General features: G+C 38.0%; 1 protein-coding gene across 25 annotated transcripts in view; it reads left to right on the forward strand.

Moving 5' to 3' along the window:
- LOC126248660 (MAP7 domain-containing protein 2-like) overlaps window positions 1-12,875 on the forward strand; it is a 421,589-nt gene that overhangs the window by 373,814 nt on the left and 34,900 nt on the right. For all 25 annotated transcript variants that reach the window (XM_049949858.1, XM_049949865.1, XM_049949867.1 and 22 more), the window contains 3 exons: window positions 7,096-7,230; window positions 7,933-8,039; window positions 8,122-8,251. In XM_049949858.1, the coding sequence (XP_049805815.1) occupies window positions 7,096-7,230; window positions 7,933-8,039; window positions 8,122-8,251 (372 nt within the window). The remainder of the gene's footprint in view (window positions 1-7,095; window positions 7,231-7,932; window positions 8,040-8,121; window positions 8,252-12,875) is intronic.

The raw sequence follows: 12,875 nt of genomic DNA on the forward strand, positions 1-12,875 counted from the left end.
GTCGCAACGAAAAACACCTTTCTTTTAATCATTTCCAGCACAAATCCTGTATCATTTCTGTGACACTCTCTCCCATATTTCGCGTTAATACAAAACGTGCTGCCTTTCTTTGAACTTTTTCGATGTACTCCGTCAGTCCTATCTGGTAAGGATCCCACACCGCGCAGCAGTATTCTAAAAGAGGATGGACAAGCATAGTGTAGGCAGTCTACTTATTAGGTCTGTTACTTTCCTAAGTGTCCTGCCAATAAAACACAGTCTTTGATTAGCCTTCCCCACAACATTTTCTATGTGTTCATTTCAATTTAAGTCGTTTGTAACTGTAATACCTAGGTATTTAGTTGAATTTATGGCTTTTAGATTACATTGATTTATCGTGTAACCGAAGTTTAACAAGTTCCTTTTAACACTATTATGGATGACCTTACACTTTTCATTATTTAGGGCCAACTGCCACTTTCCACACCATTCAATTATCTTTTGTAAATCGTTTTGCAGTTTGTTTTCATCTTCTGATGACTTTATTGTTGATAAAGGACAGCGTCTCTGCAAACAACCGAAGACGGCTGCTCAGATTGTCTCCCTAATCGTTTATGTAGTGGACTGTTAAGGCAGCCAGTCCACAGTGAAGTAGCCGAAAGGGCACGCGTCAACTCACGCCGACTGGCGCGAAGTCTGGAACAGGATACGTGATGAATGTGATAAAGAAAAGAACGTAGCTACTAGAACACTTAACTTTTATATCGTCCTTTGGTATACAGCATTCTTGATGATACAAGTGAGACTATCTTCAGATACATACAATGGTACAAATGGCGCCTTGCTAGGTCGTAGCCATTAACTTAGCTGAAGGCTATTCTAACTGTCTCTCGGCAAATGAGAGAAAGGCTTCGTACGTGTAGTCGCTAGCAATGTCGTCCGTACAACTGGGGCGAGTGCTAGTACGTCTCTCGAGACCTGCCTTGTGGTGGCGCTCGGTCTGCGATCCTGACAGTGGCGACACGCGGGTCCGACATGTACTAATGGACCGCGGCCGATTTAAGCTACCACCTAGCAAGTGTGGTGTCTGGCGGTGACACCACAGTTTATATAGATAAGGAACAGCAAAGGGCCTATAACACTACCTTGGGGAATGCCAGAAATCACTTCTGTTTTACTCGATGACTTTCCATCAGTTACTACGAACTGTGACCTCTCTGACAGGAAGTCACAAATCCAGTTACATAACCGAGATGATATTCCATAAGCACGCAATTTCACAATGAGCTGCTTTAAGCACGCAATTTCACAATGAGCTGCTTGTGTGGTACCATGTGAAAAGCATTCCGGAAATCCAGAAATACAGAATCAATCTGAAATCCCTTGTCAATAGCTCTCCACACTTCATGTGAATAAAGAGCTAGTTATGTTTCACAGGAACGATGTTTTCTAAACCCATTTGATTGTGTGTCAGTAGACCGTTTTCTTTGAGGTAATTCATAATGAACACAATATATGTTCCAAAATCCTGCTGCATATCGACGTTAACAATATGGGCCTGTAATTTAGTGGATTACTCCAACTACGTTTCTTGAATATTGGTGTGACCTGTGCAACTTTCCAGTCTTTGGGTACGGATCTTTCGTCGAGTGAACAGTTGTATATGATTGTTACGTATGGAGCTAATGCATCAGCATACTCTGAAAGGAACCTAATTGGTATAATGTCGGGACCAGAAGATTTGATTTTATTAAGTGATTTGAGTTGGTTCACTACTCCAAGGATATTTACTCATGTTAGCAGCTGTTTTCGATTCGAATTCTGGAATATTTACTTCGTCTTCTTTTGTGAAGGCATTTTGAAAGGCTGTGTTTAGTAACTCTGCTTCGGCAGCACTGTCTTCGATAGGATCTCCATTGCTATCGCGCAGAGAAGGCAGTGATTGTTTCTTGCTGCTAACATACTTCACATACTACCAGAATCTCTTTGGATTTTATGCCAGGTTTCGAGACAAAGTTTCATTGTGGAAACTGTTATAAGTGTCTCGCATTGAAGTCCGCGCTAAATTTCAAGCTTCTGTAAAAGATCACCAATCTTGGGGGTTTCGCGTCTGTTTAAATTTGGCATGTTTGTTTCATTGTTTCTGCAACAGTATTCTAACCCTTTTTTTGTACCAAGGAAGATCAGCTCCATCATTTAATTTATTTGGTATAAATATCTCAATTGCTGCTGATACTATTTCTTTGAATTCAAGCCACATCTAGTCTACACTTATATTATTAATTTGGAATGAGAGGAGATTGTCTCTCAGGAAGGCGTGATGTGAATTTTTATCTGCTTTTTTGAATAAGTATATTTTTCGAGGATTTGGCGATTACAATATTCAATCTCGCTATGACAACCCTGTGTTCACTAATCCCTGAATCGGTTTTGATGCTCGTTATTATCTCAGGATTATTTATTGCTAAGAGGTCAAGGTTGTTTTCCCAACTGTTTACTATTCATGTGGGCTCATGAACTAACTGCTCAAAATAATTTTCAGAGAATGCGTTTAGCACAATTTTGGATGATATTTTATGCATACCTCTGGAATTGAACATGTAGTTTCGCCAACGTATCGGGGGTAAATTAAAGTCACCACCAACTATTATCGTATGAGTGATGTACGTGTTTTAAATCAAACTCAAGTTTTCTTTCAACCTTTCAGCAACTGTATCATCTGCAGTGGGAGCTCGGTAAAAGGATCCAATTATTATTTTATTCCTGTTGCCAACAATGACCTCTACCCATACTATCTCACAGGAAGTATCTACTTCAATTTCGCGACGAGTTAAACTACTTCTGACACCAACAAACACGCCACTGCCAACTGTGTTTAGCGTATCCTTTCGGAACACCATTAGGTTCTTTACAAAAATTTTGGCTGAGCTTATATCCAGCTTTAGCCAACTTTCAGTGCCTATAACGATTTGAGCATCAGTGCTTTCTATTAGCGCTTGGAGCTCTGGTACTTTCCCAACACAGCTACGACAATTTACAACTGTTATACCAATGGTTCCTGTATCTGCGTTCTTCCTGTGTTCGGCCTGCACCCTTTGTGACTGAAGCCCATGTGTTTTCCTGAGACCCTCTGACCTAAAAAACTGCCCAGTCTACCCTACACAGTCCCTGCTACCTGTGTAGCCACCTCCTGCATATAGTGGACACCTGACCTATTCAGCAGAACCTGAAACCCAACCATCCTTTGGCGCAAGTCGAGGAATCTGCAGCCTACACGGTCGCAGAACCGTCTGAGCCTCTGATTCAGACCCTCCGCTCGGCTCTGTACCAGAGGTCCGCAATCGGTCCTGTTGATTATGCTGCAAATGGTCAGGTCAGCTCTGCTTTCATCTTGCAAGCAAGACTGGCAGCATTTACCACTTCTGTTAGCTGCTCGAAACCAGAAATAATCTCTTCTGCTCCAAAAGTGACACACATCATTGGTACCGACATGAGCAGCCACCTGCAGTTGGCTGGACCCTGTGCTCTTCATGGCATCCGTGAGAACCCTTTCCACATCTGGAATGACTCCAGCTGGTATGCACACGGAGTGCACATTGGTTTTCTTACCCTTGTCAGCCAAGTCCCTAAGGGGCCCCATAATGCGCCTAACGTTGTAGGTCCCAACTACCATTAATCCCACCCTCTGTGATTGCCCGGATCTTGCAGGCTGAGTGGTTTCCTCTGAAACAGGACAGGCGACAACATCTGGCTCAGTGACAATGTCAGCTACAGACAGCACCTGGAACCTCTTTGTCAGACAAACCGGGGAGGCCTTTCGTGCAGCCAAGTCTTTCGCCACCTGTTTTGCCCTGGGGTGTCCTCCCACTCGACCACAGGTGAGGGATCACCCTCAGTGCGAGCAGTAACTGGGTTGGCCACTGGCGAGGACCGATTGGTGGACTCGGGACGTGTTGGACGTCCATTGGATCCCCACAACAGTGATGCCCATCCACTGCAGCCTCAAGCTGCGTAACCAAAGCCATGACAGCCTGGATCTGAGAGCTAAGTACACCAACTCAGCTCGCATCCACACACAACAGTCGCAGTCCCTGTCCATACTAAAGACCGTGGAAAACTAAACTATGCAGATAAACGGACTATCGGCACATGATGCACAACTCTACTGTACACCCTGATGAAAACGTAGGAACTGTGTCTAATAATACGCAGATATTCGAAAACTTAACTACCGACGAACTCAGGTGAAACAAAATAATTCACCCCTGTTTAGGAACTTGTAATATGTCACAAAATCCGTTTACTTTCTGACGCAAACGAAAATACGAGAACAGTGGCTATTAGATATTAAATTTACACGCAGAAACTCAAGAAACTAAACTATAAAGCACACGGATGATATAATAAAATTCACTCCTGGTTAGGACCTTGTAAATGTTACAAAAGTGGTTACTTCCCTGTTGCTGTGTCTGTCTCGGTCGGCTGCTACTGCCTGAGTGACTGGCTGACTAACGCCAATTATTAAAAACCATCGTTTGAGCAGTGATCTTTCTCACATGTTTTGAAAAACACAGAGGTAAACAATTATCCAAAAAGGGAACAATAGAAGACATGAGGAATTACTGCTGTGTTTCTCTTCTGTCGGTCTTCTCCCATATTTTAAAACATTGCAGCAAAACAAATTAAAAAATGTCTTACATAACTGACATAATTTTTAGAAACTGGTTTGGTTTCCAAGAAGAAAAAGTGCTGTCCATGCCAGCAGCGAGTTTACTCAAAAGATATGCTTCCTGTTATACAGTGGTAAATAGGTGACAGGAATAGTCTGCTATCTGACAAAATCATTAGTTCAGTGAATCGCTTCTTACTTCTTCATAAATTAGTTATGTATTGTGAAAGGAGGGACAGTGCTTTACAATAGTTCATTTCATACTTAAAAGATAGCACCAGAGTAATTGTAATGTCAGATTCAAGCAATTACTTATCTGTTTGGAAAAAGAGTTTCCCGAGGTAAAGGAGAAGTTTCAATATTGCCTCCCTATCTGCTCCTATTATATGTAAATGTGTTATTATTGATGTTTATTGACTCTTATTTTGTGGGTGATAAATCAGTTCTAGTTGAAAATGAGATTCTTGAAAAATTCCAGAAAGTGTGAAAGATACTATAGAAAAATTTGAATTGTGCTTCCATCAAAATTGACTAAAACTAAATGTAACTAAAATCCAGGTGATGCAATTTGAGACTAAACCATTAGAATGGAGAGACATAAAAATAACTGGCAACGATCAGTAGATTACAGAAGCAAACCATGTAAAGTTCTTAGACCCAAAAACTAGACAAAAATTTAAATTGGGTGAAACACACAGACTATTTAGAAATAATTTGAGTAGCTTTACATTTCTAAGATGTATTTTGTCAGTTGCCACAAACATGGCACTGGAAAGATGGTGTAGTGTTACTTTGTCAGTTATTTGTTATAGCATAATCTTGTGGGAGAATTCAGCAAGTGTCACAAGGCTCTCAGATTGTAAATGAAAATGACTACAAATGAGTATTGCAAAACATTAAAACATTTCAATAGACCATCTGTTCCTTTCCATATGATGTTCTTACATAAAAATCAACATACACTTGAAATTACCCATATCTAGTGCAACTAAAGCACTTGCCTAAGAGAGATTTTTAAATTTCCAACACAGCATTTAAGGCTGTACCCTAAAACACCAGAATATGTGGGGCTAAAATTTACAACAAACTAAAATACAGTAATACACTCTAAGACAAAAAAGACACACCATGAAGAAGTTATCCGAATGAGATAAAAATTGGTCGGTGTGATGTACATGTAAACAAATAATTACAATTTCAGAAAAATTGGATGATTTGTTCAAGAGAAAGGACTTTACAAATTGAGCAAGTGAATAAGGTGTTGGTCCATCTCTGTCCTTCATGCAAACAGTTATTCGGCTTAGTATTGATTGATAGAGTTGTTGGATGTCCTCCTGAAGGATATCATGCCAGTGTTGCCCAACCAACCTTGTGTTCCTCCAGTGGTATTTTATGCTGTTCTGTCATTCCTTCCAGGACTTGTTGATACTGATCCATCTTAAGAAGCATAATGTTAGATTAAATTCACTGCTTGTATTATGTGCCCATAGTGAGGAGATCTTTGAGGATGTGGAACATGTTGAAAAGCAAAAATACATAATATAGATTTGCAATAGAACTGATACACTAATGGTACTTGTATAGATTCTGTGAGAGATGACGCCCAGTGATGTGGAAAAAGTAAAAAATGATAAATAATTTCAGTTGAACTTTAATTAGAAAACTTATGACAGATGTTTAAAAGAGTACAAATTAAAGTGCATAAATAATTCCTATGCTATAATACCCAAGCACTCTCAGAAGAAAGACGGAGTTTATAAGACTTACTTCCTCAAATTGCATTACTGCACTGATGGTGTGCTGATGTCAGGTATTAAATAGCTTTCATATCATGTGATATAGTTAGTGATATAGCAATTTCTTTGCCCAGAAATTCATCTATTTGCAGACAGTCATTATGCATGTACCGAGCTTCATGTTGTTGATGTCAAATCCAGGAGGTATTTCATGTGACCATTTGCATCCCACAGCAAAAGCATTTTTTCCATTATCAGATAAATTGGCAGCAGAACAATACATACAGGTAGAGTTGTTCATCTGGACTTGAAAGAACTTTAGCATCTGTTCTGTGAACATTAATTACACAACATAAGCGATATTAAGTCACTGTGGACTGGCTGAGAAAGAATCAGGTTTTCATGAAATTATTACAAAGATAGAACTCAGTTTATTTACACATATAAAGCAATGTGTGTTTTTGATTCATATCTGTTACTTTGACAAGCTTTTTTACACATGGAGGAAAAATTGTGAATTACATGGTATCTTTCATTTATTTTAAATAATTTAATAACTTGAATCCTGTAGTCTGTTTTATGGAAAAAATGTGCATGTTTGAGGAACATTCTTTTCTCTGGTAATGTGTATAACATACCATTGCTCTTTATCATAATCACTGTTATTATTAATTTTTCTATAATCTAATTAAAAATTTGACATGAGAACAGGAAGAAGAGCGTCGGAAAGAGGAGGAACGTATACGGTTAGAAGAAGAAGAACAGCGTCGCTTTGAAGAGGAACAGCTGCGCCTTGTGGAGGAAGCACGAAAAGCTGAGGAGCAAAGACTCTTGCTAGCTATCCAGGTAGTTCTGAGGATAATGTTATTGTTTATATGGCACCATGAGTACAAATTAGTTCAGTGTCAAAAATAGATAAAAAAATCTTAAAAAATTTGTTTTCTACCTGTGAATATGTGTTTAATAATTGAATATTCAGTAATATATATTTTTTGAAATATGTTTTAAAACCATGTAATTGATCATGGCAGATTTAAATCATGTTGTACCTCTGGATGATTCCACTTGAGCAGCTGAATAGTTCACATCAGAAGACTTGCACAATGCTGAGAACCTTCCAAGTCTTGAAACAGGAACCAAACAGTGATTTTAAATTCTATATGATTGTGTATAAAATGGTGATAGTGTATTCTTGTATCCCCTAGGAAAAGTTTCTCACAAGGAAATAAATAGTAGTTCATTCTTATGATTAAGTATACTTTTCTGTTCCAATGTAGTATAGCCATGATGAGTATTATATGAATAATTTTTAGTTATTAAGTTTGATTTCTAACACCATTGTGAAAAATGTTACCTCATTAAGATCTTGGATAAATCTATTCTTAATATCTTGGGGTAAACTTGCCATCAAGTTATGTGCTTTCCCAATTTCATTGTCATTCACAGTTTGATAGGTCTGTTGCTTAGCTATGTAGTGACAGTTCGTATAATATTAAAAGGATAAGAATATCTTGATGCACATTTATGCATAAATATTTTATTTTCAAGGAAAATGAAAGACGGGAGAGGGAAGAAAAAAAGAAAAAGGAGGAGGAAATGAAGGCCAAAGCAGAAAAAGAAGAAGCAGAGAGAAAAGCCCGAGAGGAAGCAGAAAGGTTTGTGCTGTTAAAAATTAGGGGGAAAAGTTTTTTTTTACAGAAATTTGTCTGTAATTTATTCCTTCCATTTTTTCCACAGGTTGCGTAAAGAGATGGATGAACGACTTAAGAAGGAAGAAGAGGAGCGCATTGCCCGTCGCAAACGTGTGGAAGCAATCATGTCACGCACTAGAGGGAAAGGTGCAACACCCACAAGCACTCCTGTTAAGGTGAGTAATTAATGTTTTTGAGTTTATAAATTGTATTGTGATGCCTGCCACTAAGTAAATGTTGGCAAACAGACTGCAGTTACGTAATGCACCGTATTTAATGACCTCAATGAGGCAAACCTCAGAGTTCCTTCTTCAATTTTTAAATAACCTGGAATTTCAAATTAATAACACTGTTGTAGCTCTGTGTTCAGTTTGATTGCAAGGCTTCTACAGTTGGTATAGTTTCACTCTTATTATTTCACATTACACATGCTATTTGAGTGAGGCAAAGGTTTGGGCTCGATTCCATGTCCAGCCATCCAGATTTAAATCTTTATGGTTTCTCTAAATTGAATGAAAGTGTATTTCCTTTCTCATCATTTCCCAGTTCAGCAGTACTTCCCCACTTTTATGTTATAAACTAATCTTCCTCCCAGTTCAGCAGTACTTCCCCACTTTTATGTTATAAACTAATCTTCCTTCCTTCCTTATTTCTTTTCATCCATCCATCCATCCATCCACCCTTTTGATTGAAGTGGCCCAGTGATAAAGTAATTGGCTCATATTTTAAAGGAGCTGGGTTCAAATTCTGGTCCACCATTTGTGATTTAAATTTAATATAATGTTCCAAACTCATTCCATGTAAAAGCCTGGCTAGTTCTTCCTCGTGTCTTTGTTGAACCCGAGCTGTAGCTTTGTCGGCAGGGCTAAGCCCACAAAGAAAGAAAAACATTATAATGGTTGATGGAGCCCAAAGATTCTTCACATAATACTGGTTTTTGAAACTATTTAAGTAACCCTTCTCAGGGTAATAAATGTCTATCTTCAAGTATCTGCCAATAAAGGTTTTATAGCATTTCTATGGACGTTTCCTGTGAGCCAGTCAAACCTGTGATCATTTGTGCGGCCCTTCTTTTGTATGTGTTCAGTATCATCCATTCGTCCTACTTGTTCAAACACTTGAACATTATTTTAGGATATATTCCATGTGAGTTTTGTAAGGAAGCCCCTTTGTGGACTGACTATATTTTCCCAGTAGCCTGCCAGTGAACCAAAGTCTACCTCCTGCTTTACCTACAATTGAGGCTATGTGATCATTCAATTACATGTTACTGCAAATTTTTATGCCCAGGTGTTTAATAGTTGACAGTTTCAAATTGTGACTTACTGATGTTGTAGTCAAATATACTACTTTTCTGTACTGTGTAAAGTGCGCAGCTATATATTTCTGGACACTGAAAACAAATCACCAGTCTTTGAACTACTTTGAAATCTTAACAAGACCTGTATATATATTTGTGTATGAGTTAGTTTTGCACAGCCAGTGTTTTTGGAATCTGTGCTGGTTCGCATAGACAATATCATTGTGCTCAAGATACCAGAATGTGTTTGACATCTGAATATGTTCTAAAATACTACAACAGATGGATGTCACTGAGAGAGGACTCTAGTTCTGTGGATCTTCTTTTAGATGAGTGTGGCCTGTTCTATCTTCTAACCACAGATGCTTACATTGATATTTTTACATACTTGTATTCAGAACAGAAGGTGAGTACTGTGCCTCTCATACAAAACTGAGCGTAGTTTCCTTGTTTCCATCATTCTGTGATGTTGAGTGGGTGATTGGTATTAGCACACATTAGTTCCCTAATGTAATTTCTTATGATACAAATAGTTTTAAATGAATGTGCTTTTCTTTATCTGCATTATATTTTGGTAAATAAGTGGTTAATATTAGATATTAAACCTTTTGTTTTGTATGAAGGTCACATTTTCTTTTTCTCACTTCTAAGAATTTAAGAAATCCGGTGTTACTTCTGACAATATTATGAAAAGGGTAGAGTGCTATTCACCATATAGTGGAGATGTTGGGTCACAGACAGGCACAACAGAAAGACTGCCAAATGAGTGAGCTTTCAACCTAAAGACCTTCTTCTAAAATAGACCACACACACACACACACACACACACACACACACACACACACACACACACACACACACATTCATGCAAGCACAACACACACTTACGAAGTGCTTGTGTGTGTGTGTGTGTGTGTGTGTGTGTGTGTGTTTTGTCTACTTATAAATTTGGCCGAAAGCTCACCTTTTTATTTGCCCCCCCCCCCCCTCCCCCACTTGTCTGCGACTCAACATCTCCACTGTATGGTGAGTAGCAATCAATTCTTCTCATAATATTGTCATTATTCCATGATGGATTTTCAAGTGTTACTTCTCTTATACATAAAGTTTTGAATTTGTGTAAGGGTGTTGAATGATTCACAGGATGAAAAGAACTGGTCAAATGTAGAGACATTCCATTAATTTTTTTTACTTTACCCATCTTGTACAATGCGTACTGAAAAAATTGTAATATTATTATGTGATTTACATAAGGGATTTAAGATTTAATGCACCGAGCGAGGTGGCGCAGTGGTTAGCACACTGGACTCGCATTCGGGAGGACGACGGTTCAATCCCGTCTCCAGCCATCCTGATTTAGGTTTTCCGTGATTTCCCTAAATCGTTTCAGGCAAATGCCGGGATGGTTCCTTTGAAAGGGCACGGCCGATTTCCTTCCCCATCCTTCCCTAACCCGAGCTTGCGCTCCGTCTCTAATGACCAAGTTGTCGACGAGACGTTAAAACAACACTAACCTAACCTAAGATTTAATGCTTTTTGTGCAAATGAGACAATGCACCAGAGAAAGGAGGGTAGGTTTTTTTTCTTTTATATATATATATATATATATATATATATATATATATATATATATATATATATATATATATTCATGTTGAAGACACGTGTTATGTTTTTTTGTGTTGTTTGTTATTATAGAATTTGTGACTCCGTGAATAATAAGTAGTTTGTTTGAAAGTCAGAGTCATTTCTCCTGCATTATTTCCTGAATTCGTTTTGCAAAATGCTTAGCAGGTTACATTTACAAAAGAAAAAAAATCCATTTGATCAAGAATTACTCTTTCAAGTCCACTACCAAGTTTTGAGTTCAGTGACACTGAGCTGGATTTCTGTAAGTCTCTGGTTGCTTTCTTTTTTATACCCTGTTGATATTGTGGAGATACTTAACAGTATATGAAAAATCCCGTGGCCATTTGAAGTGCTTCCTGAATGTGGTAATGGTTTAGTGATTTTTTTTCAGTTCTGCATTCTTTAAATAAATTAGATAATATGTCAAACCAGCCAGTGGACATTTGTATTTTCAGCTTCAAAATAACTTCAGGATGTCACTAGCAACACTCCTGAAGCTTTGATCAAGTTCACTACCGATCCTGAATCATAATTCTCTATTAATTTCTTCTGTGAATTTCTCACATACTGTAGCCTTTATACTCTCACTTCCCACATTTCTAGTCTACTACACACCATGAGTTTTTACTAACATTACTGATTCACTTATCACATCAGCATAACGCTGTACTGTGAGTTCCATTAAAGGTTCCCTGTATGCTTTTTTCTAGGCTTTGCATTTTCTTTGGAAATCCAGCAGTTTGGTCCTCCATATCTCCCTTTAATTTGTTAATTTACTGCATTAATTTAATATTCTTGAGATTGTCTTTTTACCCACTCAGATGATTAAAACTGTGGTTTAATATTTCATAAAAATAATAAAATTTTCTTTTATAATTAAGTCACCATGTAGTACAGATAAAGTTCTAGGATCAGAGAGGTGGCTTTCAGCAGTTCTAAGCCCTAATTCGTCCCTGTTTAAATTTGTGTGGAAAAGGTGAATACATGTCTGGGAGTCAGCTGTTGTGTGTGTTTATGATGAATTTACATGGATTCAGTTGTAGCACAATTAACTCGTCAGATTACCTAAAGTAGTGTAGATTATTACTGTGTTAACATTTAGTGTAATCTGTCTTCTTACATGTTGAGCATTTATCAAGTAAACTGCAGTTGAACGAAAAATGCATGACCATATTAAGCTGTTCTTCCTTGGCTTTATTCTTATTGCTGCTGACTCAAAGACCATCTTCTCTGCTAACTGCACCGCCAAATTATGTTTTTCGTACTGAACATTATTGCTAACGCATGTGACTGACTACATCTCCATCCTTGTGCATTTTTGAACAACGTAAGCTCACAGTTTTATACTTACTTAACTTAAAACTGCTAGTGTCTCCAGTTTTGCAGTCAAGTTCATTCACAATATACAGAATGTTTCATGTATGAGACTGGTGCACCCCTGCAGTTTACACGGGATGTGTACTGGTATCTCCCTCGCGAAGCATAGCTGCTTGGCACATCTACCCAAGTTGAGCATAAGCTTACACGGAATGTGACCAAAACAAGTTTACCTTTATTTGCAACAAATACCCAGAATTGTGTATCTGAGCAGCAAGAGCAATTTGACCCTTAAGAATACATTAGCACGCATTTGTTAAATTTCGGCTATCAGAATTTTTGAAAACACAAGCCAACTACTGTCTTCTAACTCTTCAAGTGTATGAGGATTGTTTACCTACATCTTTCCATTTAACATAAGCCAGAGAGAGAAATCACATGCATTTAGATATGGGAAATGAAGAGTGGATTATCCTATCATCAAAAACACCTCATAATACTACAATGTTTGTCTGGAAAGCATTGTCACCAATTCTATTCTAATGCTGCTGTTA

The sequence above is a fragment of the Schistocerca nitens genome, chromosome 3, assembly GCF_023898315.1.
Source record: "Schistocerca nitens isolate TAMUIC-IGC-003100 chromosome 3, iqSchNite1.1, whole genome shotgun sequence".
Lineage (NCBI taxonomy): Eukaryota > Metazoa > Arthropoda > Insecta > Orthoptera > Acrididae > Schistocerca > Schistocerca nitens.